This window comes from Thamnophis elegans, chromosome 13 (genome assembly GCF_009769535.1).
Source record: "Thamnophis elegans isolate rThaEle1 chromosome 13, rThaEle1.pri, whole genome shotgun sequence".
In the NCBI taxonomy this organism is placed as follows: Eukaryota; Metazoa; Chordata; class Lepidosauria; order Squamata; family Colubridae; genus Thamnophis; species Thamnophis elegans.
In genome coordinates, this window is record NC_045553.1 from 1445567 (window position 1) to 1470646 (window position 25080).

A 25080-nucleotide genomic window follows, 5' to 3' on the forward strand; every position below is an offset into this window, starting at 1 on the left:
GCATGGTCTGTTCTTCAAAATAACATTTTTGCGCGCCTTTCCCGGCGCCTCTGAATTTGCGGCCACCCTGTCCCATCATCCTGGGCTGGGACAAGCAGCCCGCACGCCCATTCCCGACCTCCCCACCGGAAACGCTCCCTCCCCTCGGCTCCCAGCATGCATCGCGATCCCGCGTCCAACTACAACTCCCGGCATCCTCGAGGCGCTGGAGTCAATGGGCGGCTAGCGTAACCGTCGCCGCGTTGCATGACGGGCGCCGTAGTCTTGCAGCGCTGAGAGGCGGAAAAAAAAAGCAGGCCTCGGCCGAAGCCCGAGACTGGGTTGAGCGGCGGAGCCCGGTTGCCGAGCCGCCTTCTCCGGGCCTCCCCGCGACGGGCGGCGGCGGCGGCCTTCGCCTCCTTCTCGCTCCCCGCGCGCCTCGGGTCCCGCGCGCCAAGATGGCGGCCGAGGTGGACTTCGGCGACCGCGAGCTCTTCCAGCAGCTGGAAGCCGACGAGGAGGCGCCGGGCCTGGAGCTCGATCCGGCGGAAGAAGCTTCGGAGCTCCGCGAGCGGCTGAGGGAATCCGAGGAGACCATTAGGCAGCTGCGGGAGGAGAATATCCTGCAGCCGGGCGAAGGGCAGCGCCGCCCCGGCTGGAATAGGCCGCCTCCGCCCCGGCTGGGAGCGGCCTTCCTTGGGGGAGAGGGAGGCAACCGCTAAGGGAGGGGTCCCTATCCATCCCCCCCTCCTCCCCAATGGGATTTCTTCCCCAAACCCGGATTAAATGCAGGCAGTCCTCGGTTTACGACCACGGTGGAGCCCGACGTTTCGGTCGCTAAGCGAGACACTTGTTTCGCCTCATTTCGCCCGGAGTCCTTCGGGATTGGGCGGCCTATAAATTCATTAAATACTAATACTAATTTGCCACCTTACTGGCCACTGTCGTTTAAGGGAATTGTTAAGTCGGTCACACGGTCGTTAAGTGAATCTGGCTTTGCCCCATTGCTTTTGCTGGCCAGAAGGTCGCAAAGGGGGGGGGATTCCCCCCCCCCGGGGAAGTTGCATCCGTCCCTAAGCACAAACCAGTTGCCAAGCGTCCTAATTTTGATGGGGTGACCAGGAGGAGGCAAGCAAGGGGGGTGCGGAAAGCGGTCACAAGTCCCTTTTTTTCCAGCACTGTTGTAACTGTGAACGGTCACTAACTGAATCGAGGGTTGCCTGTAGATAGGAAAGCCGTTTGAGGGATTTGGGGCTGCTCCTCTCTCTCTTAGCTCAACCTACCTCACAGGGCTGTTGTTGTGTGTGGGGGGGGGAAGTAGGCAGGTGGATTTGTTTTATAAAATGTATAGACCGCCTATCTCGCTCCCAGAGCATCCCTGGGTGGGCTACAATTAAAAACATAACCATGTACGGCTGTTATATCTCAGTAAAAGGCATATACAAATATTATAGGAGGCAGTTGAAACAAGGATGGGATGTGGAGGGAAGAGCCTTCAATGGGCTAATTTATAAAGTCATAATAGTGCGCCAACAACAACAATAATAATAAATGTATAATAAATACAGTATAAATGTATACTGTCTTCTCTTATATTTTCATTACTATCATTATTATTATTTTTTCTTTAAAAGTAGGATATGCTAAGTATATTGATATGAAGCGGAAATACACCAATGAGAGGAAGAGTGGGAAACAGAAGGGAGAAGAAAGATGGGAAGAGAGGGATAGGAGAGAGGAAGAGTGGGAAACAGAGGAGAGAAGAAAGATGGGAGGGGAGGGATAGGAGAGAGGGTAAGGGGGGAAGATGAGGAGGATGAGGAGTGGAATGAAGAGAGAGGAGAAGGAGAAAGGAAGGGGAAGTAGAGTAGGAAAGGATGATGGAGGGAAGAAAGGAGGTAGGAGAGAGGTAGAAGAAAGAGGTATGGAGAGCAGAAGAGCTAATAATGGGTTTTTATTTTTATGGGCATTGTTGACAAGAGGAACTGATGTAATTATTATTTAATACTATAGGATATTGGCTATGTATAGTATACATGTGATTGTATGTTACGAAAATGGAAATAAAATATTTCAAAAAAAAAAAACAACCCCAATAATAATAATAATAATAAACAAGTAATCCCAAGTTTGTGTGGCAAGATCTGGGCAAGTAGCCAGAACCAGGTCTTCAAATTAGGTTTAGGTTTATTGGATTTAAATTCTTTTTGAAGGCCAGAAAGGTGAGGAATTACGTATTTTCTCTGCCTTGGGTCATAGGCAAAAAAAAAAAAGAGATATAAAATAAGAATGAAGGAGGAATGGAGAGAGATGGCTGCACAGGGATTTTCCTGGCTTCATTCCTTGTTATCTTGCCTTGCAATTCCTTAACCATTTTCACATCAGGAACTCCGAAGAAAACTGAACAACCTGGCTCGACCCAGGTAGGTTTCACCCTCTCAATTATTTGCAAGTGTTTTGGCCGAGCAGAAGGTCTTCGGGTAGATTTGTGATTGTTGGCCAAGGCTGTGAAATGCATGGAGAAGAGATTTTTTATGAGAGATGGAGGGAGGAAACCAGATCTGATCTCTCTCCAAGCTCTCAAAACTGTCTTCGTAGTGTAAAAATAACAGAAGGTAAAACAGAAAATGAAAGACATCTAAAGAATTGACATTAAAGTTATTCCATAAGAGTCAGGAAACTACTTTCATACTGTAAACTTTATGCTTTTCTTTCTTTTTTTAGTGGACTAACAGTGGATGACTGTAGACTTGATGGGCCTCTGTTGCAGATCTTGTTCATGAATAATGACGTTTCAAAGTGAGTACCTTCCTTTTATTGGCTGAGTTCATTTTCAGAATGGTGTGCATCTTACCTGTGGATCTAGATTTACAAGTATGCTGGATTCCTGTTAAAGGGTACTGGGTACTTGAGAGACCGCCTGCTGCCAATTACCTCCCACAGACCCATTAGATCTCACAGGGTTGGCCTCCTCCGGGTGCCATCTACCAGCCAATGCCACCTGGCTATTACCCGGGGGAGGGCCTTCTCTGTGGCAGCTCCGGCCCTCTGGAACGAACTCCCCACAGGGATTCGGACCCTCACCTCTCTCCAGGCCTTCCGAAAAGCCCTCAAAACCTGGCTTTGCCGGCAGGCCTGGGGGTGATGAGTTCCCTCCCCTCTCGACTTGTATGATTGTGTGACTCTTGTTTATTTTAATTATTTGTATTCGTTTTATGTTCCCCTTTTTCCCCTTTTGAATTGTTTGCCGCCCTGAGTCCTCCCGGAGAAGGGCGGCATACAAATAATAAAATTCTATTCTATTCTATTCTAAAGGAGATTTCCCATTAGTAGCTACCCAAGTTTGGCAGATTCGTGTTTTTCATTGTTTAAAAAAAAATGGAAGAGACTTTATAGACTTTGCACTAAAACCTGGCTGTTCCGCCAGGCCTGGGGCTGTTGACCCTAAAATACGGTCCAGCCCCATTTAGAACGGAGTGTATGGTGTGTGGTTTTTTAAATCTTATCTTTTCTTTTTCTCTGTATTTTATTTTTGATTTTATTTCCGTATTGTAAGCCGCCCGGAGTCCTACGGGATTGGGGGCATATAAATGTTATTAAACTCTAAACTCTAGTAAGTCTTTGCAGTAAAGGAGAGAAGACGTTTTTTAAAAAAATATAGTTCCGTGTATCCAAGGTTTTAAATGTTTGAGATTTGTTTCTATATGCAGTTCGGAAAGAAATTTGAATTTGTTCAATGCTGGCAGGTAGTTTACTCATTTTTTAAAAATTACCTGTCTAGCTTTCTCTTTGGGAATTCAATCCACCTCTTCTTTTGTACTAGAGAAGTTTGCAGCACAAAAACACCAGCATTCATTATGTATTATTTGTATTGTATTGTATTTGTATTTATTAGTTTTGTATGCCGCCCGCTCTCGGAAGACTCCGGGCGGCTTACAATAAAAGGGAAGGGGAACATATAAGACAATACAACAATTTAAAAGTTCAGCAACATTCATAACTTAAAGTGGGGCTGGATACTTCAACAGCCCCAGGCGTGCCGGAACAGCCAGGTCTTAATAGCTTTACGGAAGGCTATTTATTATGTATAAATGCAATATCAGAAATCCTTAGTCTTGCCCTGTTGGCTTTAAAAAAAAAAAACTAAACAGAACAATTGATCCGCTCTACATTTGGACAATCTGTTATATAGGCAATATCACCAAGAAGTAGAAGAGTTTGTATCGAGTTTAGTTCAGAAATATGAGGAGCAACGGAGGAGTGAACTGGACAAGGCCTGCTTCAATGTGAAGCCACAGGTATCTCTCTCTTGATTCATTTGTCATGTGATGAAAGATAACTGGTATTGCTGTCTTAGAGATCTCTTATTTCTCTTCATGGGGTTGGTCCATCACAAACCCCTCACCGTGCTGATACTTCTGAACTTGATTGAAGAACATTGATGTAACTTTGCAAACTTGATTTTCATTTTGTTAGCCTTCTAGCTTTGTCCTGGAAGAGGATCATAAGATAACAAGCTCAAACGTGTCGAAAAAAATCAAAGAGGCTTTTAGCGTAAGTTCCTTTTTGTTTCTGTGCTATGAGCAGTTTGAGTTTTTCTAGTTTATGGCGTTAAGAAATGATTGATAACTGGTAAAAATGTTAATTTCGTTTTTTGTTGTTTTTTTTTAGTCCTGTAACTTTGTTTTTCCATTAATTGGTTGAACGTATAATTACTACTTGGGAATCTCCATATTCTCAAGTCATTTATTTAATGTACTTAATTATGTCAGAATGTAATATTTATGAAATATTTAAGTACATTTTCAGTGTGATGTTTTAGTCTGATTAAAATACTGACACTTTTTGACTCTTTCTCCAGGTTGTAGGAAGTGTTCTCTATTTTACCAATTTTTGTCTTGATAAACTGGGGCAGCCTATATTAAATGAAAATCCTCAGCTCACAGATGGATGGGAAATACCCAAGTATCCTATTTAGTTAACTGTCGTTCCCTCTTCCTGTTAAGCCTTGCTACTTAACGCAATATGTCTAAAACAGATTGGGTTCCGTTTATATATCTTCCAACATCTTAGTGCCCTAAGTCTCTCATCATTTGTTTGAATGAAAAGTTCCCAAGGGGGAGTGGGGGATTTCCTGGTCTGATTTAAAATGCTGTCGCACCTTAACATTGCATTTCTGGAAAGGCAGGGGACTAGCATTAACAGAATAACAAGAGTTGGAAGGGACCTTGGAGGTCTTCTAGTCCAACCCCCTGCTCAGGCAGGGAGCCTAGACCATTTCAGACAGAGGGTTGTCCGATCTCTTCTTAAGAACTTCCAGTGTTGGAGTACTCACAAGTTCTGGAGGGAAGCTGTCCCACTGATATAATTGTTCTCACGATCAGGAAATTTCTCCTTAGTTCTAAGTTGCTTCTCTCCTTGATTGGTTTCCATCCGTTGATGAGCCATTGATCGGATAAAATTAGCAGAGAAAAGAAACATCCTGTCTTGAGACTTGCTAAGCTTTCAGTCAAGCTTTCATCGTAATGTAGCTGATAATAATTCTGATTGTGCCCTGTTTTGAAAAGCAATTAGTGCCTTTTGGGTGGTAGCTAATATTATCTAGGCATACAAACCCCTAGGATTGCATTTTGCTTGATACGATGGCAATTCCTTATTGAATTCTTAAGATACCAGCAAGTTTTCACGCAGATTCTTTCTCTAGAAGGACAAGAGATACAAGTAAAGTCTAAAAGGTTTGTATTTCTTTAAATCTACAAATGTTTCTGGTTTTATTTGTAAAAGTATGTCTTGTGATAGGTTAGGAATAGATAGGATTAGGGAGGGAAGTAAAAAAAAAATGCCCAGTTTATTTCCTAATGTAAATTTTTCAGTTGGACCTTAAAAGACATAATGGAAAATGGGCATATATAAAAAAGAAAACATAGATAACACTTGTGTCCTCAAATCTCCATAGAGGTATAAAAACAGGAGTCTTGATGGCCACCTGTCTCTTTCGAGAGAATCAGAATCTTGAAAGCACCTGTCACAAGTGGCCTATAGAATGTCTTTTATTATCTCAGTTAAAGGTTCTGTCTTCCAGCTCAAAACTTTGATAAAATACTTGTTTTTCTTGAGAAAAGCGTGGCTGTGAATATTCCTTGGCAGCCACGCAACACTTAAGAGCCACACTATTCCTCGCTGCCTGCCTCATAGTTGGCTTAGAATTTGTCCTGGCATCCAGTGCGTAACTATCACTTCAGTGGTGGGTTCCAGAACCCGTTCCGGGCCTGGCATCATCCACATAGACGCCCACAGCGTGTGTGCACACATGCGCAGCACGTGTGTGCATCTTAGTGCCTCGGCAATGCTCCAGCTGCTCAGCGGAGCGTCACACAGGTGCTGTACGCGCCATGCGCGTGTGTGGAAGCCCCGAAGACTTAAAAGACCAGTTAGGACTTCAGGCAGGCAGGTGGGCCCTCCGGAGCACCGTACCGGAACGGTATCCGGTGCTCCGGGCAGGCTCTGGTACGCCCGTACCGGGGCATACCGCCTGCAACCCACCACTGTTATTCATTTGACATCAGATTTTTTTTGCTCGTTCATATATCCCGTACCATTTCATTGCTGTGGTGGTGTGACTTTCTCCACCTTTAAAGTTGTAATGGGGCATTATTGATTTGCTATATCTAATGAGGCACCAAGAAGATTAGAGCAAGTGTTGATGTTGTTGTTTTTTAAATAGTCACCGAGAGACTGTTAACAGCTCCAAATGTGTCCCTGTGTGTGTCTGTGTGTGTGTGTTTTTTTTTTAATAAACCAGGCTCAAATCTCACTGTTTCAACTGTGGCTCTGAAGATCACCAGATCAAAGATTGCCCGCAGGTAAAGATGTATATTTCAGTCTGTGCTTTTCGTAGCCTTATCGGCATCCATTGGCGCTTAGTAGCGTCCCGGCGGCCATTGTTCTTCCCTCCTATCTTTATTTTAGCCGCGAAACGCTGCCCGCATAAACGAAAAAAGAAAAGAGTTTATGGACGCTTGTGGGGAAAGCCCAAATTTCCAGCAGAGATATCACGCGGACGAAGTGGAAGAGCGGTTTGGACGCTTCAAACCAGGAATAATCAGGTACAGGTGGATCTCGACTTAACGGCCGCAGTTGAGCCCACAATTTCAGAAAAAAAGGGGCACACATAAGGAATGGCAGATCCAGCCATTCCTTTAAGTCTAAACGTGCACGATCTCTGCGTTTTCTCCCCCGGCAGTCTTGAAGCCAAATGGCCAAAACTGCGGCTCAGTTTTGTTGTGTTCTAACCGGACCTCCCTTCCCATCCCCCGCAGCGAGGAACTCCAGGATGCCCTCGGTTTCACCGAGAAGACGCTCCCTCCTTTCATCTACCGCATGCGGCAACTGGGTTATCCGCCAGGCTGGCTGAAAGAGGCAGAAATGGAGAAATCTGGCTTAACGCTCTACGACGGGAATGGTAAGAGGGGTGGAGACTCTCCTGTCTGCTCGTACAAGCTGGCATTCCGGGAGCTGGCCCAACGTCTTCAAGTTGCCTAGGCTGAAAAACATTGACATGGTTTTTTTCCCCAAATATACTTTTTTTATTTTCCATTTTCATAACATACAATCACATGCATACTATTCCATAGCCCTTATCCTATTGTATTAAGTAGTAATTACATCAGTTCCTCTTGTCATCAACGCCCAGAAAGATAAAAAACCCATTATTAGCTCTTCTGCTCTCCATACACCTCTTTCTTCTACCTCTCTCTTACTTCCTATCTTCCCTCCATCTTCCTCTCCTACTCTACTCCCCCTTCCTTTCTCCTTCTCCTCTCTCTTCATTCCACTCCTCCTTATCCTCCTCATCTTCCCCCCTTACCCTCTCTCCTATCCCTCTCTTCCTATCTTTCTTCTCTCCTCTGTTTCCCACTCTTCCTCTCATTGGTGTATTTCCGCTTCTGAGCAAACTCCATTCTATGTTGATGGTATTTATGCTTCCATATCAATATACTTAACATATCTTAGTTTTAAAGAAAAAATAAGAGAAGACAGTATACATGTGCAATCATATTACATTAATATACAACATATAATCGCATGTATACTATTACATAGCCAATATCCTATTATATTAAGTAGTAATTACATCAGTTCCTCTTGCCATCAACACCCAGAAAGATAAAAACCCATTATTAGCTCTTCTGCTCTCCATACACCTCTTTCTTCTGCCTCTCTCCTACCTCCTTTCTTCCCTCCATCATCCTCTTCTACTCCACTTCACCTTCCTTTCTCCTTCTCCTCTCTCTTCATTCCACTCCTCCTTATTCTCCTCATCTTCCCCGCCTTACCCTCTCTCCTATCCCTCTCTTCCTGTCTTTCTTCTCTCCTCTGCTTCCCACTCTTCCTCTCATTCACTTGGTGTATTTCTGCTTCTGAGCAAACTCCATTCTATGTTGATGGTATTTATGCTTCCATATCAATATACTTAACATATCTTAGTTTTAAAGAAAAAATAAGAGAAGACAGTATACATGTGCAATCATAATACATTAATATACAACATATAATCACATGTATACTATTACATAGCCAATATCCTATTGTATTAAGTAGTAATTACATCAGTTCCTCTTCCCATCAACACCCAGAAAGATTAACACCCATTATTAGCTCTTCTGCTCTCCACACACCTCTTTCTTCTACCTCTCTCCTACCTCCTTTCTTCCCTCCATCATCCTTTTCTACCTCCCCTTCCTTTCTCCTTCTCCTCTCTCTTCATTCCACTCCTCCTTATCCTCCTCATCTTCCCCCCTTACCCTCTCTCCTATCCCTCTCTTCCCATCTTGTCCACATCCAGAGTTGGAAGGGGCCTTGGAGGTCTTCCAGTCCAACCCCATGCTCAGGCAGAACTGCCTTCTGCAGTAGACCGTGGCTTAGCGTGACATGTTGATTGGACAGCCTGAGCTCTTTTTTTTTTTTTTTTTTCAGCCCAGTTTCAACCCGTGGCTCATTAGCTGGTCAGGGCAGAGATGGGGAGCTTGCTCCTTGCTCCTTAGGCCTTGTCCAATTCGTGAGAGGTGTCCACGCATTCCACCTGAGAATGCATTTTGCCTGTAATGCCCTCCTGATGTTGCTTTCTTACAGCGTCGCCCAGCAGTGAGGGAGAGGAGGAATCCCACCAGCAGAATCCGTGCGTCTCTTACGATCTCTCCAAGTTGATCAACTACCCAGGTTTTAACATGTCCACGCCGAGTGGGGTCACAGACGTAAGTGCCCGTTGCCCTGTCTGCGGTCTCTGCCCTTCACGTTTCCCACCATTCGCGGCGTACCACAGTCACATGATCACCATTTATAACGTTTTCGGCTGGAAAACTTTCGCTTCCGTTTTCCAGCCAAAAAAAGAGAAAATCTTTGCAGACAATGGATTTACATAACAGCTGCAGCAAGGAAGGCTGTAAAATTGGTCATGCGGTGGCCTGCTTAACAACCTGCACGGTCATAAGACGAGGTGCATCTGTAGCTCCTATATTGGCTTAAGTGCCTTTTGGGAAGGACTGTCAGAAAGGCTACCTGTGGGTTTATTCCAGCAATACCTTTGATTAGAGTTTATTCTTTCTTGCCTCGGTTCTTTTTATGCAAGATAATACAGCAAAGCTCTGTTGCGTGGGGTATATAAAGCTTGGACATATATACTTTTGATTCCCTAACAATTTCTTTCTTTCTCTTTTTGTGGGGGAACACAGGAATGGAGGATGTTCGGCTCGGTCCCTCTTCAGCCATCCCAGCAGAAAGAAATTTTTGCTCATTATCTTTCCACTTACCATTCGGTGAATATTTTTTTAAGCACGCTGGTCTATTTCCCCGAAACGAAGCCGCCTTTTTGGGTGGTGGTGTGGGGGAAGAGGGGATTCCCCTCCGGGGTTCTTACTTTCTCTCCTTTGTTTCTCACCCCCCACTCTCTCCCAGGCTAATCTCAAATCCAAGCCCAAAAGGCCCCCCCCTGGCCAGAGCTCACATCATTCGAAGCGGCAGAAAGGATCCAGTGCTGAAGTTTTGCCAGCCGACATGGAGATCGACTCCGGTATAACTTTCCTCTTAAAAACCCATCGCCATTAAAAAAAAAAAATTCGCCCCCGTTTTGCTTCTTTCCTTCCATCCCATGAGCCCCCAGTAGAAACCCACCGTCATTTGTTCAAAGCGCCCCCACCCATCTTAGCTCCGACATGAGGCAGGCGAGTGATTAAAGCCATTGCTCTTCTCCTCCTCCTTTCAGATCTAGAAATGCCCCCTAGCTTTCCTGATTACGACGGCTTCCACTTCCAACCTCCGTTGCCTCCGGGGTCTCCGCTGACGGCCACTCCCCCCCCTCTGCCACAGGGCACCCCTCCAGCTACTCCCCCCAGCCTGACACCTCCTCAACCGCTGTCTTGTGTGCCAGCAGCCCTGCCTTGGACGCCGTCTGCCCCGCGGGCGGAGGACTCCGCCATGGACGAAGACACCTTGACCCTGGAAGAATTGGAGGAGCAGCAGCGGCTGATTTGGGCAGCCCTCGAGCAGGCGGAGAGCGGCAACAGCGACTCAGACCTCCCTGCCGGGACCCCCATGGCCAGCAACTCCGGGACGTCGTCCCCCTGCAGGACGGAGCTCTCCGTTGCCCTGGAGCAAGCGGCCCCCCAACAGCTGGAGGAGGTCTCCAAAGCTGAACCCACCGACAAGCCCGAGCAGATACCCCAGACTCCCGAAGAGCCCCCCGAAGAGCCCGGCCCTCAACCGGCCATTGAACTGGTGGATTTAACAGCCGAGGGGGAAGCCATTCCCACAGACTCCGGAGGCCAAACCTGCTCCTCCTCGGATCCTGGCGGCCTCCTGAACCATAGCGACGCTCCTGAGATTCCCAACGCCATCCAGCCGCCCCCCTCCACCCCTCCCGGCCTCGTTCCCGACATGAGCAAGTTTGCCGCTGGGATCACTCCTTTCGAATACGACAACTTGTCGGAATCCACCGGGACTTACCTCAGAATAAGGAGTGCGCTGAAAAAATACCCGAGAAGCCAACTGAAGAATAAGAAGCTTTCCCTTTAACAGCCTGACTCGGGCCAGGGACAAAAAAAAACCCAAACACAATCAGGATTTGGGTGCTTTGCCCTTAAAGCACAAACGAAGAGCCAGAGACGGAAAGTGGGTGTTGTTGCGTTCTTCCTAAAACCAAGTAATTTTGTTTTTAAAGAAAAATCGGGCGGGGACAGGCTTCCACTTCGAACCAGGACTGATACTTCAAAGGTTTTGTGAATCTCCTCCAATCCTGCATTACAGATACCCCTGAACGTTATTATTTTTATTTTTTTCCCAACTTGGGGTCAAATACACCCTTGCCTCTCTCTCTACCAACGGAGGTTTTTGTCTCTGGCCAGACTTTCCACAGGGAGCGGATAGTTCTTAAAATACGTTGACTGCCCGCGGCTTTTTAAAAGGACCCCCCGTTTTTTTTTAAAAAAATGCTTCCCCTCAAATTGTTGTGGTGATCCGACGGGAATAATCAGGGATGAATCAACCATTCTCTTTACATCCTTTTTGAAAAGGGATTTTTTAAAAAGTGATTTAGGGGATTTAAATTTCTTTTTTAAAAAAAAACGACACCGGCTTTTTGTTTTGGTAACATCGTCATCTTTGAACTTGCTGTACATATATTTGTGCTTGTGTACAGGGGTTTAATAAAACGATTTTTTTCATACGTTTGTGTACCTATGGTAGCCTTGAGATGACCTATTCCTGGAAAATCAAACTTCCAGGTTTATGGGGGATAAATATTGTGGGTTTTGTGCTATTTTTCCCTCCTCCGTGCCTTTTTAAGGGAGTTAAAGGTAAAGATTCCCCTCGCACATACGTGCTAGTCGTTCCCGACTCTAGGGGGCGGTGCTCATCTCCCTTTCAAAGTCGAAGAGCCAGCGCTGTCCGAAGACGTCTCTGTGGTCATGTGGCCGGCATGACTCGACGCCGAAGGCTGTTCCCTTCCCACCAAAGGTGGTCCCTCTTTTCCTACTTGCATTTTTTAACATACTTTCGAACTGCTAGGTTGGCAGAAGCTGGGACAAGGAACGGGAGCTCACTCCGTTACGCGGCGCTGGGGATTCGAACCGCCAGCCTTTCTGATCAACAATCTCAGCGTCTTAGCCACTGAGCCACCGCGCCCCTATAATTTTTTATTGATATAAACTGTTTAAATAGCTGGCCATCTTTCAATCCCCTTTGGGCATTAAATTTGCATTAAAAATATGGACAGAAAGCCATAAATAACCCTCCCTGATTTAATCCTGCATGCATGGAAGAATCAGCTGTTTATTCAGAGTTGCTTCCAACGTTCGTTTCGTCACAGGTTTCTTGCAAGATATTTAGATGGCCTTCCCTCCATTCTCCCAAAATGCGTTTAGGCCCAGAAAAAGGTGTGCATAATTATCATTCTTCCCCCTCCCCCTGTAACCTTGGGTGACCCTGCTCCTGATATCCATTGACCCCGAATTCTCTCCCGTCCTCAAAGACCTGGTCATCCAAAACAGGCTCCATGGTTTGGAAAACAGAAAAACAACTTCACACCCTCACTTCCCAGCGATGAATGTCTCGATGTACAAAGCCGTGCCAAATATTTTATTGTGGATTCAAAGGTGTGGCTTTAATTAAACGTTCAAGTCTGCTAGGGTGGAGATAAGAGGGAAGCACGTCGACCTGAAGGGGTGGCTGGCTTTTAACGATCAAAGTTTCTAATGGAATGGATCGGTTCGAGCTTCGTTCGAACTCGCCCAGCCGGCGACAGGCTTGCCCGGACAGGAGAGGGCCCCGGCGGTTCACGCCTCTTGTTTCTGGTTTATTTTGAGTCCCCTTCGAGGAAAAGGGCGGCATATAAATGAAATAAATTCAATTCAATTCAATTATTTTGTTTTTCTAACTTTATTGAGCGCATCGTCAAATTTGTAGAACGCGACGTCTCCAAAGGAAATGGCCACCGCCTTGGCGTAGTCCAAACTTGACGGCTTTTAAGACTTGTGGACTTCAACTCCCAGAATTCCCCAGCCAGCCTTGGTTCCTGCCCAAATTGGTGGTTGTGGGGAAGGGGACACCTGGGAAGAGTAAATCTCTCCCGGAGGGAAGAAAATGTAATGGGAGAAGAAGAAAGGAAGGAAGAAAATGTAATGGGAGAGGAAGAAAGGAGGGAAGAAAATGTAATGGGAGAGGAAGAAAGGAGGGAAAGAATGTAATGGGAGAGGAAGAAAGGAGGGAAGAAAATTAACGGGAGAGGAAGAAAGGAGGGAAGAAAATGTAATAGGAGAAGAAGAAAGGAGGGAAGAAAATGTAATGGGAGAGGAAGAAAGGAGGGAAGAAAATGTAATGGGAGAAGAAGAAAGGAGGGAATAAAATGTAATGGGAGAGGAAGAAAGGGAAGAAAATGTAATGGGAGAGGAAGAAAGGAGGGAATAACAGGAGAGGAAGAAAGGAGGGAAGAAAATGTAATGGGAGAGGAAGAAAGGAGGGAAGAAAATGTAATGGGAGAGGAAGAAAGGAGGGAAGAAAATTAATGGGAGAGGAAGAAGTGAGGAGAAGCAGAAGAATAGAATTCCTTATTGGCCAAGTGTGATTGGACACACAAGGAATTCGTCTTTGGTGAATAAGCTCTCAGTGTACATAAAGTAAAATAAAACAAAATATATTTGTCAAGAATCTGAAGGCGCCACGTTTCAGTGATAGTCAAAGATTATTAATAAGCAGTCAAATTATACTAGGAAACAAAACAATGTAAATTTTAAGTATACAAGCAACATGGTTAGAGTCATAAGTGGGAGGAGAAAGGTACTAGGAAGGAAGAGAAGAAGAATAGTAACTCAGTCTTAGTAGATAAGAAGGAAAGGAAGAAGAGGAAGGAAGGAAAAGAACAGTTGGAAGGGATCTTGGAGGTCACCTAGTCTAACCCTCTGCCCAAGCAGGAGACCCTTTCTGACAGGTGGCAGTCCAGTCTCTTGAAAGCTTCCAGGGATGGAGCTCTCACGCCTTCTGAAGGCAAACTAGGTAGGAAGGAAGGAAGGAAAAGAAGAAAGAAAGAGGGAAGGAAGGAAAAGAAGAAAGGAAGGAAGGAAAAGAAGAAAGGGAAGGAAGGGAAAAAGAAAAGGAAGTAAGGAAGGAAGAAAAAGAAGAAAGGGAAGGAAGTAAGGAAGGAAAAGAAGAAAGAGGGAAGGAAGGAAAAGAAGAAAGAAAGGGAAGGAAGGGAAAAAGGGAAGTAAGGAAGGAAAAGAAAGGGAAGGAAGGAAAAGAAGAAAGAGGGAAGGAAGTAAGGGAAAAAGGAAAGGAAGGACGTAAGGAAGGAAAAGAAGAAAGAAAGAGGGAAGGAAGGAAGGGAAAAAAGAAAGGAAGGAAGGAAGGAAGAAAAAGAAATAAAGGGAAGGAAGTAAGGAAGGAAAAGAAGAAAGAGGGAAGGAAGGAAAAGAAGAAAGAAAGAGGGAAGGAAGGAAGGGAAAAAGGAAAGGAAGGACGTAAGGAGGGAAAAGAAGAAAGAAAGAGGGAAGGAAGGAAGGGAAAAAGGAAAGGAAGGACGTAAGGAGGGAAAAGAAGAAAGAAAGAGGGAAGGAAGGAAGGGAAAAAGGAAAGGAAGGAAGGAAAAGAAGAAAGAAAGAGGGAAGGAGGGAAAAGAAGAAAGAAAGAGGGAAGGAAGGAAGGGAAAAAGGAAAGGAAGGAAGGAGGGAAGAAGGAAAAGAAAGAAAGAGGGAAGGAGGGAAGGAAAGAAGGAGGAAAGAAAGGGGGAAGGAAAAGAAAGGGCCGGAGAAGAGGAGATGGGAGGAGAGGAAGGCAGGAGGGGAGAAGGGGCGGCGGGCAGCCTCCTTCCCTCCCTCCGCCCGCCCTTCCGCAGTCCCCGCCTGGCGGCCGCCCCTGCCCGCCCCTGCCGCCGGGAGGGAGCCGCCAGCAGCGCCGCCGCCGCGCCTCGCCTCGCCTGGCCGGAGGAGGACGAGGAAGCAGGGCAGGCGGGCGAGGGAGACGGAGCGCAGCCGAGCAGGGTGAGGGGCTGGCAGGAGGCGGCGGCGGCGGCGGGCGAGTCGGGGGTCTTGGCCGGGGGGGAGGAGGAGGAGGAGGAGGAGGGGGGCGCCTTTGTCGGCTCCTCGGGCGGGGAGGGGGGCCGAGCGGGGCCTGTCTGAGTCGGGCGGCGCCCCCTCCCCAATTCCCGGGCCGCGCTGCAGCCCCCTCCCCACTTTGGGGGCTCCTCCCCTCCCCCCTTTGTTTCTGAGGGTGGGGGTGGGCTGGGTTTGGGGCTGGGGGAGACCTCTGGATCCCGCCTCGTTTGGAAAGGGGCTGGGGTCTTTGGGGGGTTCAGGAGGACCCCCTTTACACCACCTCCCTTGCAGAGGAGCTGCTGGGCCCCAGAATATTGGGGGGGGGGGAGGCAGCCAGGACAATGGGGGGAGATCAGGCCTGCAATGGAAAGAGGGGGGGGGTTGAGGAAACCCAGGATTTGCTAGCAATTGCTCAATTGTGGTTAATTTGGGGAGGGGGACACAGGTTGAAGGAAGAGAATTGGGGTGAGAAAACTCTACGTCTGATACTCCCCCCAAAATTTGCCATGGCTGCCCCCTCCCCACAAATGGTGTGTGTGTGTGAGAGAGAGAAAGCCAAGCTCTGGCTTTTTTGGGGGAGGGGGTCTGTTTCGTTTTGGGGTGTCGGAGGGTGTGAAGGAGATTTGTGGGGGGGGGGCTTCTCTGGGGGGACTTCCCCACCTGGCCTTGTGTGAAAGAGGGGGGAGGGGATGCTTAGGGATGTGAAGGTTTTGACTTTGTGGCTTTTGGGGGTGGGGGGCTTATGAGTCGCCCCGGGTTCTGCTCCCCCCTCCCCCCAAAATGGGCGCCCTGTGAATCTTTTCAATCAGGAAACAACATTAAAACGGGGAGCGCCTGGTGGTCCCTTTTGAGATCAACCGGTTGATCCCTAGATTTCTCCCGCTTTGGGGAGGTCCTTTCTCAACTTTGGCAAGTTGAAGAGAAGGGCGGACTTCAACTCCCAGAATCCCCTTGGCTGACTGGGAATTCTGGGAGTTGAAGTCCACCCCTTTGGGAAACTAGGCCCATTGGGACCCCGGGCTAAATTAGGGACACCCAGGAGTCAAATGGAGGGGGCCATTGCAGGTGGAGAAGCCAGATGGGTGCAAATCAGGGGGGGGGGGGGCTCAGGCCCAGTCTTCCTCTCAAGGGGTCCCAATGGGGTGTAGGGCCAAATAAAAACCGAAGATCCCCACATCCTTTGTTTTCCCTCCTTAATTTGTGGGAAGATTGCGCTGATCTCCTGCCACATAGGATGACATCTGTCCTGCAAGGATAATAAAAGAAAAGAAAAGGAAGGGAAGGGAAAAGAAGGAAAGGGAAAAATAAGGGAGAGAACGAAAGAAGGAGAGGAGGAGGAAGGAAGAAATAAGAGGGAAGAAAGGAAGAAAAAATAAGGGAAAGGAGAAAGGAAGGAATAAGGGAAGAGAGGAAGAAAAAATGAAGGAAGGAAGGAATAAGGGAAGAAAGGAAGAAAAAATAAGGAAAGAAGGAATAAGGGAAGAAAGGAAGAAAAAATGAAGGAAGGAAGGAATAAGGGAAGAAAGGAAGAAAAAAGGGAGAGGAGAAAGGAAGGAATAAGGGAAGAAAGGAAGAAAAAATAAGGAAGGAAGGAATAAGAGGGAAGAAAGGAAGAAAAAATAAGGAAGGAAGGAATAAGGGAAGAAAGGAAGAAAAAATAAGGAAGGAAGGAATAAGGGAAGAAAGGAAGAAAAAAATAAGGGAGAGGAGAAAGGAAGGAATAAGGGAAGAAAGGAAGAAAAAATAAGGAAAGAAGGAATAAGGGAAGAAAGGAAGAAAAAATGAAGGAAGGAAGGAATAAGGGAAGAAAGGAAGAAAAAAGGGAGAGGAGAAAGGAAGGAATAAGGGAAGAAAGGAAGAAAAAATAAGGAAGGAAGGAATAAGAGGGAAGAAAGGAAGAAAAAATAAGGAAGGAAGGAATAAGGGAAGAAAGGAAGAAAAAATAAGGAAGGAAGGAATAAGGGAAGAAAGGAAGAAAAAAATAAGGGAGAGGAGAAAGGAAGGAATAAGGGAAGAAAGGAAGAAAAAATGAAGGAAGGAATAAGGGAAGAAAGGAAGAAAAAAGGAAGGAAGGAATAAGGGAAGAAAGGAAAAAATAAGGGAGAGGAGAAAGGAAGGAATAAGGGAAGAAAGGAAGAAAAAATAAGGAAGGAAGGAATAAGGGAAGAAAGGAAGAAAAAATAAGGAAGGAAGGAATAAGGGAAGAAAGGAAGAAAAAAATAAGGGAGAGGAGAAAGGAAGGAATAAGGGAAGAAAGGAAGAAAAAATGAAGGAAGGAATAAGGGAAGAAAGGAAGAAAAAAGGAAGGAAGGAATAAGGGAAGAAAGGAAAAAATAAGGGAGAGGAGAAAGGAAGGAATAAGGGAAGAAAGGAAGAAAAAATAAGGAAGGAAGGAATAAGGGAAGAAAGGAAGAAAAAATAAGGGAGAGGAGGAAGGAAGGAATAAGGGAAGAAAGGAAGAAAAAATAAGGGAGAGGAGGAAGGAAGGAATAAGGGAAGAAAGGAAGAAAAAATAAGGAAGGAAGGAATAAGGGAAGAAAGGAAGAAAAAATAAGGGAGAGGAGGAAGGAAGGAATAAGGGAAGAAAGGAAGAAAAATAAGGAAGAAAGGAATAAGGGAAGAAAGGAAGAAAAAATAAGGGAGAGGAGGAAGGAAGGAATAAGAGGGAAGAAAGGAAGAAAAAATAAGGAAGGAAGGAATAAGGGAAGAAAGGAAGAAAAAAGGAAGGAAGGAATAAGGGAAGAAAGGAAGAAAAAATAAGGGATAGGAGGAAGGAAGGAATAAGGGAAGAAAGGAAGAAAAAATAAGGGAGAGGAGGAAGGAAGGAATAAGAGGGAAGAAAGGAAGAAAAATTAGGGAGAGAAGGAAGGAAGGAATAAGGGAAGAAAGGAAGAAAAAATAAGGGAGAGGAGGAAGGAAGGAATAAGAGGGAAGAAAGGAAGAAAAAATAAGGAAGGAAGGAATAAGGGAAGAAAGGAAGAAAAAAGGAAGGAAGGAATAAGGGAAGAAAGGAAGAAAAAATAAGGGATAGGAGGAAGGAAGGAATAAGGGAAGAAAGGAAGAAAAAATAAGGGAGAGGAGGAAGGAAGGAATAAGAGGGAAGAAAGGAAGAAAAATTAGGGAGAGAAGGAAGGAAGGAATAAGGGAAGAAAGGAAGAAAAAATAAGGGAGAGGAGGGAGGGAGGAAGAAAAATAAAGGAAGGAAGGGAAGAAGGAGAAAAGTACCCCTCACTGCTGGGCCTTCAGATCCCAGGGCATTTTTTCCGGCCTTGGCCTCGCCAGCTCCTTGGGGTCAGCTGGAGCGCCATCTGAAGGGGGGGTATGTGTGGAGGAGATGCCGCAATCAACTGGTGTCCAAGTTCTCGCATGACATCAGTTGGCGGGGGGGGGGGGAGAAGCCTCATTGGACGAAGACTGGCGGGTGAAACACTTCCTTCCTGCCACGAGGGTTTAAAAGGTTTATTTGGGACATCCTTATCCAGAGCGGCCAGAATTTGGAGGAGGGGGGCCCCCAGGTAGAGGATACCGAATTGCATGCCTTCATTTTGCCGGTGGCTTAAATGCGAAAATGCATTTATGTGTGTGTGTGTGTTGTGTTTCGGGGACTTTCTCTTGTGACTTCACTTTATTCTGTCACTCGGAGAGCGACAGACGCGGTATAAGCTGCTATTTTGCAATGCCGGATGTAATTGTTCTGTTTGCACTCAGTGAAAGCTGGGTTGTTGTGTTGTGTTGTTTTTGTGCAGCTCCTTCGGACTTCCTACGTTAGTAAAAATTAAGATAGCGTAGCTTTCTCTTTCCTTTTCAGCCGAGTAGATTTTGTGTCTTCTAAAGCAGAAGGTGCATTTTTGTGCGGGAGGTAAATATGACCAGGATAGCCTCATAAATAATATCGAGGCTTTTGAGATAAAAAAAATCCCCAAATAGTGAAGTTTTAAGGAACAGAAGCGGAGAAATTGATTTTGCAGTAAATATAAACAGGCAGAACAGTTCCTGTGTTGTATTATATCCTCTTTTAACCTCATAGATCCAGGGAGAGAGATTTATAACATTAAGCGTGCACGTATGCTTGTGTAAGATGCTATAAAAGGAACACGTATGTTTCCCGTTGCACTTTGAAATGGAGGTACCCATTATCAGTGTTGTGCCAGCATTAAAAAAAAAAATGTTTTGGGTTTATCTGGCCTTTGTAATTTTGGGAGGGGGCGCGCACGATATCTTTAACTCTGCAAAAGAGAGAAGGCATGTGAAATTTAATTTTCCTAAGGGAAGTTAAGTAAAATTAAGTGTTTGGAAAGCTGCAATTAAGCTTGCAGCTGAACTGTTTTACGGTTTTGCATTTAAACTCAACCATTTTGGATGACAAAAATATTCTCATTTCCCCCCCCCCCCAGTCTATTAAGGAAACGTCTTACACTTGCGGTATTCCTATCTTAGAGGGATGAGTATCTTCATAAAACCGAAGAGTTTTTCTAAATAAGCGGAGTTGTTTTGCACCAAAAAGTAGAATCGTAACTTTAAGAAATGCTAGATTGGATTCTGCGGGGGCTGAACCAGTTTCTGAGCTCCTGATGCGGAGGCAACTCCACGCCCGTCTTCATTAGCGTCGATGAAATCAAAATACAGGTTTTGTAACTCGACAACGTTGCCGTGATGAAAACTCAACGGGGTGGTGGTGACACCGAAGGTGTTTCTGCCCTGTGACTCATGGCTTTATTGCGTTGCCTCTTTTGCAGCAAAACATGATCGGCGGCAGGCAAGAGTTGTCGTTGATTCCCTAATGCAGGTGGTCCTCGACTTACGACCGTGAGGAGGGTGGGGGGGCAGAATTCCCATTGCTACCGAAGGCAGTTGTTAAGTGAGTTTCATTTGATTTTGTTGCTTAAGCGAAAACAGAATCGTAAATCTATGCAGGTTGCAAATGCCTGGATTTTTGACTGCCAGGATGCTGCGATGGTTGTAAGTCTGAGGACTGGTCACAAGTGTTGTTGTAACATCAAACAGTTGTTAAACAAATAGTTGTAGGTCAGAGATAGATATGTCTAAAGGGAAGGAGACTTGCAATGTTGAATTGCTTCATTGCCATCTCTTGCTTCGGGATCCTAGCCAAGGTGTTCTTATCATACAGGTTAGCTCCTCGACTTACGACCGCAATCGAGCCGGACGTTTCTGTGGCTGAGTCAGGCATTTGTTAAGGGAGCTTGGTCCCCATTTCACGACATTCCTTGCCACAGGCGTTAAGTGAATCACCGCAGTGGTGAAATTGCATAGTAAGGTGGTTTGTAAAGAGAATCCACCTTCTTGGCTGGTCGCGGGGGGGGGGGTCGCGAAAAAGGGATTCGACGTGACCCCGGGGGACGCTGCAATCGTCGTAAATGCGAGTCAGTTGACCAGCGTTCACGGTACCATGGGGATGTTGCAAAGGTAGTAAGGGTCAGTTGGTTTTTTTCAATGCCGTTTAAGACTGACCAGTCTTTGGATGAACTGTGGTATGTGAAGAACTCCCTGTAAAGGTGGCAGGTGAAGTTTATTAGATGCTCCTTGTCTCTGGAATGTCTCCTTGGGAAGCTGTAGGAGTCCCACATTCTTTGCAAAAAAATCCCAGCAAGCATCAGATACCGGGAACGACGCTAATCATTTGGCATTTGGGAGGGATTTTTAAAGACGATTCTTCACTCCTTGGAAGTCAGCCTATCCAGAAAGGCGCTTTTAAAAAAACCCCCACATCTCCCTCTTAGCAATAGCAGTTAGACTTATATACCGCTTCATAGGGCTTTCAGCCCTCCCTAAGCGGTTTTACAGAGTCAACATATCGCCCCCACAGTCTGGGTCCTCATTTCACCCACCTCGGAAGGATGGAAGGCTGAGTCAACCCTGAGCCGGTGAGATTTGAACCGCTGAACTGCAGATAGCAGTCAGCTGAAGTGGCCTGCAGTACTGCACCCTAACCACTGCGCCACCTCGGCTCTTTCCTTCCATACAAGCTTCAGAAGTATTCATTTACATGCTTTTTGTGTGTGTGTGTGTGTGTTTTTTGAAAGACTTCAAACAGAGTTTTGCAGGAAAAAATAAAGGCTTACATGCTGACTAAGATATGGTTTTCCCAGTCGCAATGGATGGCTGTGAAGGTTGGACCCTAAGGAAGGCTGAGCGCCAAAGAATGGAGGCCTTTGAGCTCTGCTGCTGGAGAAGGAGACTCCTGCATTGAGTCCCTTGGACTGCAAGGCCATCCAACCGGTCAGTCCTAGAGGAGATCCACCCTGGCTGCTCTTTAGAAGGCCAGATCCTGAAGAGGAAACTCAAAGACTTTGGCCACCTGATGAGAAGGAAGGAAGTCAAAGAATGGAGGCCTTTGAACTCTGGTGCTGGAGAAGAAGACTCCTGCATTGAGTCCCTTGGACTGCAAGGCCATCCAACCGGTCAGTCCTAGAGGAGATCCACCCTGGCTGCTCTTTAGAAGGCCGGATCCTGAAGAGGAAACTCAAAGACTTTGGCCACCTAATGAGAAGGAGGAAGGACTCCCTGGAGAAGAGCCTCATGCTGGGAACGATGGAGGGCAAAAGAAGAAGAAGGGGACGGCAGAGAAGGAGGTGGCTGGATGGAGTCACCGAAGCAGCCGGCGTGAGCTTCAATGGACTCCAGAGGATGGGAGAGGACAGGAAGGCCTGGAGGAACGTGGTCCATGGGGTCGCGATGGCTCGAACACAACTTCGCGACCAACAACAATAAGATATGTCAGGAGAACCGATCCACTATTGTGTCTCCTGACCTACTTGGGAATGGCAGAAAGAAAATCTCACTTCCAACCCTCTGGCTGGTTGTCAAAAGCTCTCGTTCCTTTCTCCACCCCTGCTTGAAATGCAGGTGGGAAGTCTATAAAATCCCACAGAGGCTTTGGAGACAGATTCTTCTCAGCTCCTTGCTCAAAAGTTTATCTCCTCTCTCTCCGTCCGTTGCAGTTCTGGAAATTGGCAAAGGAAAGACACCTTTGGCGTTCCTGGCCTCGGGAATTGCGATCGGTTTAACCGGTTGTTGTTGTTGTTTTTACGGGCTGGGCCATGGAGAGGAGCTTTGTGGTATTCCGATGCAGTGCCTGTTCATAGGAAGTTGGCCACGATCTGGGTTTGCTGCAACCTTAATTTTGGAAGAGCTGCGAAGTTCCATTCTTGGCCGGCCTCTGAAATAGCAAACATTTTTGGAGCCTGGCTTAATTCTCCTCTGTCCGTTTCAGAGCAGAACTGAAGGAGTCCTAGAAGGCATGTCTGGCTCATGACATATTTTTCCCCCTTCCTTTTCTTTAGTCAAGTCTAGTGAAAAAAAAGGACTAGGACGGTGATGGGGAACCGGGTGCCAAAAAGGACGCACGGAAACATTACGTGTGCGCAAGAGCTGGGAGAGGATGTAGAACTTCGCCCAGCAACTTCCAAACTTCCCTGCCGGCTTCCCCAGTGACTTTCTGGGGAAGCCAGAGGGAAAAGCCAAACTTCCAGGTTCTAGCACCCGTGATAGCTGGCTAGCGCGGCTGGGTTTCAGCACCACCATGTGCACGTAGGACGGCTGATCACCACGTGCGCATGCGCGCCAGAAACCTGGAAGACAAACAGGCCAGGCCACATGACTTTATGTGCACCTTTGGGCATGCGTGCTACAGGCGCGCCATCATGGAAGTAGGACATGATAGCAGGCTTCCAATATTTGAAGGGCTACCCCAAAGAAGAGGGGGTCCAGCTGTTTCCCATAGCACCCGGAGGCAGGAACAGGAAGCAGCAGGTGGAAGATTGCAAATCACTTGCAGTTGTTAAGTGGAACGACGGTCAACTTACGACAGTTCGTTTAGTGATGGTTCAAAGTTACAACAGCTCTGGGGCGGGGGAAATGACATTGCCATTTTTCACACAACTGTGGAAGCCTTCCCACAATCACGGGATGATCAAAATTCAGACAATTGACTCATCTTTATGATGGTCGCAGTGTCCCCGGGTGTGTGTGTGTGTGTCCAAGACTTGTGCTTTCACCTTCCTTGTTTTGCATGTCAGGGAGGAGGAGTTCTTCGAAACCACAAGCGAGGAGGAATCGGATACAGAGAATAGTAGAGGTGAAGATCAGGTGGTGGATGTTGAAGATCTGGGCTCAAATGAAGAATTTCGCCCTTGATCCGAAGACCTTTCTGCTTGCACATGTGTTCCTTGACTTACAACCATTCAGCTGTGTTGAGTGAAAGATGGTTATGACTGGTCCTCAGAGCTCCACGGGAGCATGATCTGGGTGCTTGGCAACCAGCGTGCGATGGAAACCAGTGACAATGCCCTATCATCACGTGATTGCCATTTGCAACTTTTCCTGCTGGCTTCCCCAGAAAGTCAATGGGGAAGCCTGCAGGGAAGTTTGGAAGTTGGCTGGGTGAAGTTTTACAATCTCTCCCAGCTCTGGCACCATTCAGGCCATTTCCCCAAGCCTCGTCCAGCCTCTCTCGCACCATACGCCTTGGCGACATTCTGACAAGCGAAGTCAACCGTGTTACTAACTGAACAACGGCGGGGATTCCATTTAACAACGGCGGCAAAAAAAAGGTCGTAAAACGGGGCAAATTCAACTTAACAAATCTCCCACTTAGCAGCTTGAACTTTGGGCTCCGTGGTATGTTGTAAGACGAGGATGCTTTGCGGTGAAAGAGAAGCATTGAGCTAAAGCGCTTGAGGATATGAGAAAACCATGCCCGCCCTCGCTGATAAAACATTCAATGGATCTAGACAATTGGAGGCAAAAGTGTTAGCACCTCACACCCCTTAGTTCCCTAGAAACCGATCTGTGATTGTGTTAATTAAAAGTGGGAATTTCCCCCCCCCCCCAATTTGTCAGTTACTCTTTTGAAATAGCGTCTGCATTCACGCGCAAAATTAGCACATTGTTTTATTATTACCCGAGAAGCCGTTCTCAAGCCCTGATTTATTGGTATCTGGACAACTTTGAAACCTGTTTATCGAAATATTCCCGCTGATTGTCTCCGATGGCCCTTCCAAACTCCGCTTGTCTATTTTTAACAAAGAGTTGTGTAAAAACAAGCTGTATTTTTCTATTAATAGCAAGCTGGGTGAGATATAGCTTCAGAGAGAGAAGTCAAGTCAGTCCAGATGCATGGGGTGAGTTTTTATGTTGCTGTTATTTTTACGCTCGGAGGTGCATATAGAAATTTGCTCCCCCCCCTCAAAAGAAAACTAGCTAAAGACTTAAGCTTTGCCGGAAAAAATGAGGATTCTTGTCATTAACCTGTTGCTGTAGCAACAGTTAGAATCCATTTCGGGCCTGATTTGCTAAAGCCAAAAAAAAAATTAAAATGGTGATTTAAAGCGGGGGTCTCCAAGCTTGGGCCCTTTAAGACTCGTGGACTTCAACTCCCAGAATTCCCCAGCCAGTTGAGGAATTCTGGGAGTTGAAGTCCACGAGTCTTAAAAGATCCCAAATTTGGAGACCTCTGATTTAGAATAGAATCGAATTAGAATAGATTTAAATAGATTTAGAATAGAATCGAATTAGAATAGATTTAAATAGATTTAGAATAGAATCGAATTAGAATAGATTTAGAATAGATTTAGAATAGATTTAGAATAGAATATAATTAGAATGGATTTAAATAGATTTAGAATAGAATAGAATTAGAATAGATTTAAATAGATTTAGAATAGAATAGAATTAGAATAGATTTAAATAGATTTAGAATAGAATAGAATTAGAATAGATTTAAATAGATTTAGAATAGAATAGAATAACAGAGTTGGAAGGGACCTTGGAGGTCTTCTAGTCCACCCCACCCCCACCCCCACCCCACCCCGCTTAGGCAGGAAACCCTACACTACAAATGGTTATCCATCATCTTCTTAAAAACTTCCAGTGTTGGAGCATTTACAACTTCTGGAGGCAAGTTAATCAGTGGAACAACTTGCCTCCAGAAGTTGTGAATGCTCCAACACTTAAATAAATGCTCCAATATTCTATTTAAAGAATAGAAATGGGGCCTCGTGAAAGG

General features: G+C 46.0%; 2 protein-coding genes across 15 annotated transcripts in view; both read left to right on the forward strand.

Moving 5' to 3' along the window:
- Window positions 1–251: 251 nt before the first annotated feature.
- On the forward strand, window positions 252–11698 carry ZCCHC8 (zinc finger CCHC-type containing 8). 3 transcript variants are annotated; one of them, XM_032229272.1, is made up of 14 exons: window positions 252–597; window positions 2360–2402; window positions 2704–2778; window positions 4172–4277; window positions 4456–4533; window positions 4841–4944; window positions 5649–5714; window positions 6782–6842; window positions 6949–7085; window positions 7299–7441; window positions 9112–9233; window positions 9711–9794; window positions 9934–10048; window positions 10241–11698. In XM_032229272.1, exons 1-14 carry the CDS (start codon window positions 438–440, stop codon window positions 11047–11049), a joined length of 2103 nt encoding a protein of 700 aa, XP_032085163.1. In that variant the 5' UTR covers window positions 252–437; the 3' UTR covers window positions 11050–11698. The 3 variants fall into 3 exon arrangements, with proteins under 3 accessions (XP_032085163.1, XP_032085164.1, XP_032085165.1); XM_032229273.1 differs by having other exon boundaries at window positions 10406–11698; XM_032229274.1 differs by having other exon boundaries at window positions 253–597; window positions 10409–11698.
- A 3184-nt stretch (window positions 11699–14882) lies between these two features.
- Window positions 14883–25080, forward strand: part of CLIP1 (CAP-Gly domain containing linker protein 1) — a 73313-nt gene continuing 63115 nt past the window's right edge. For 11 of the 12 annotated variants that reach the window (XM_032230036.1, XM_032230038.1, XM_032230044.1 and 8 more), the window contains exon 1: window positions 14883–15002. The gene's annotated coding sequence lies outside the window, so the exon portion shown is untranslated. Of the gene's footprint in view, window positions 15003–18470; window positions 18572–25080 lie in introns of those variants that run through there. The other variant, XM_032230037.1, reaches the window with a different exon arrangement.

Bases quoted from the DNA above. Each gene is read 5' to 3' on its own strand.
- ZCCHC8 (XM_032229272.1), top strand. From the start codon at position 438: ATGGCGGCCGAGGTGGACTTCGGCGACCGCGAGCTCTTCCAGCAGCTG. The intron at 9,234-9,710 runs GTAAGTGCCCGT...GGGGGAACACAG, and splicing joins CGCCGAGTGGGGTCACAGAC to GAATGGAGGATGTTCGGCTC. The intron at 9,795-9,933 runs GTGAATATTTTT...ACTCTCTCCCAG, and splicing joins ATCTTTCCACTTACCATTCG to GCTAATCTCAAATCCAAGCC.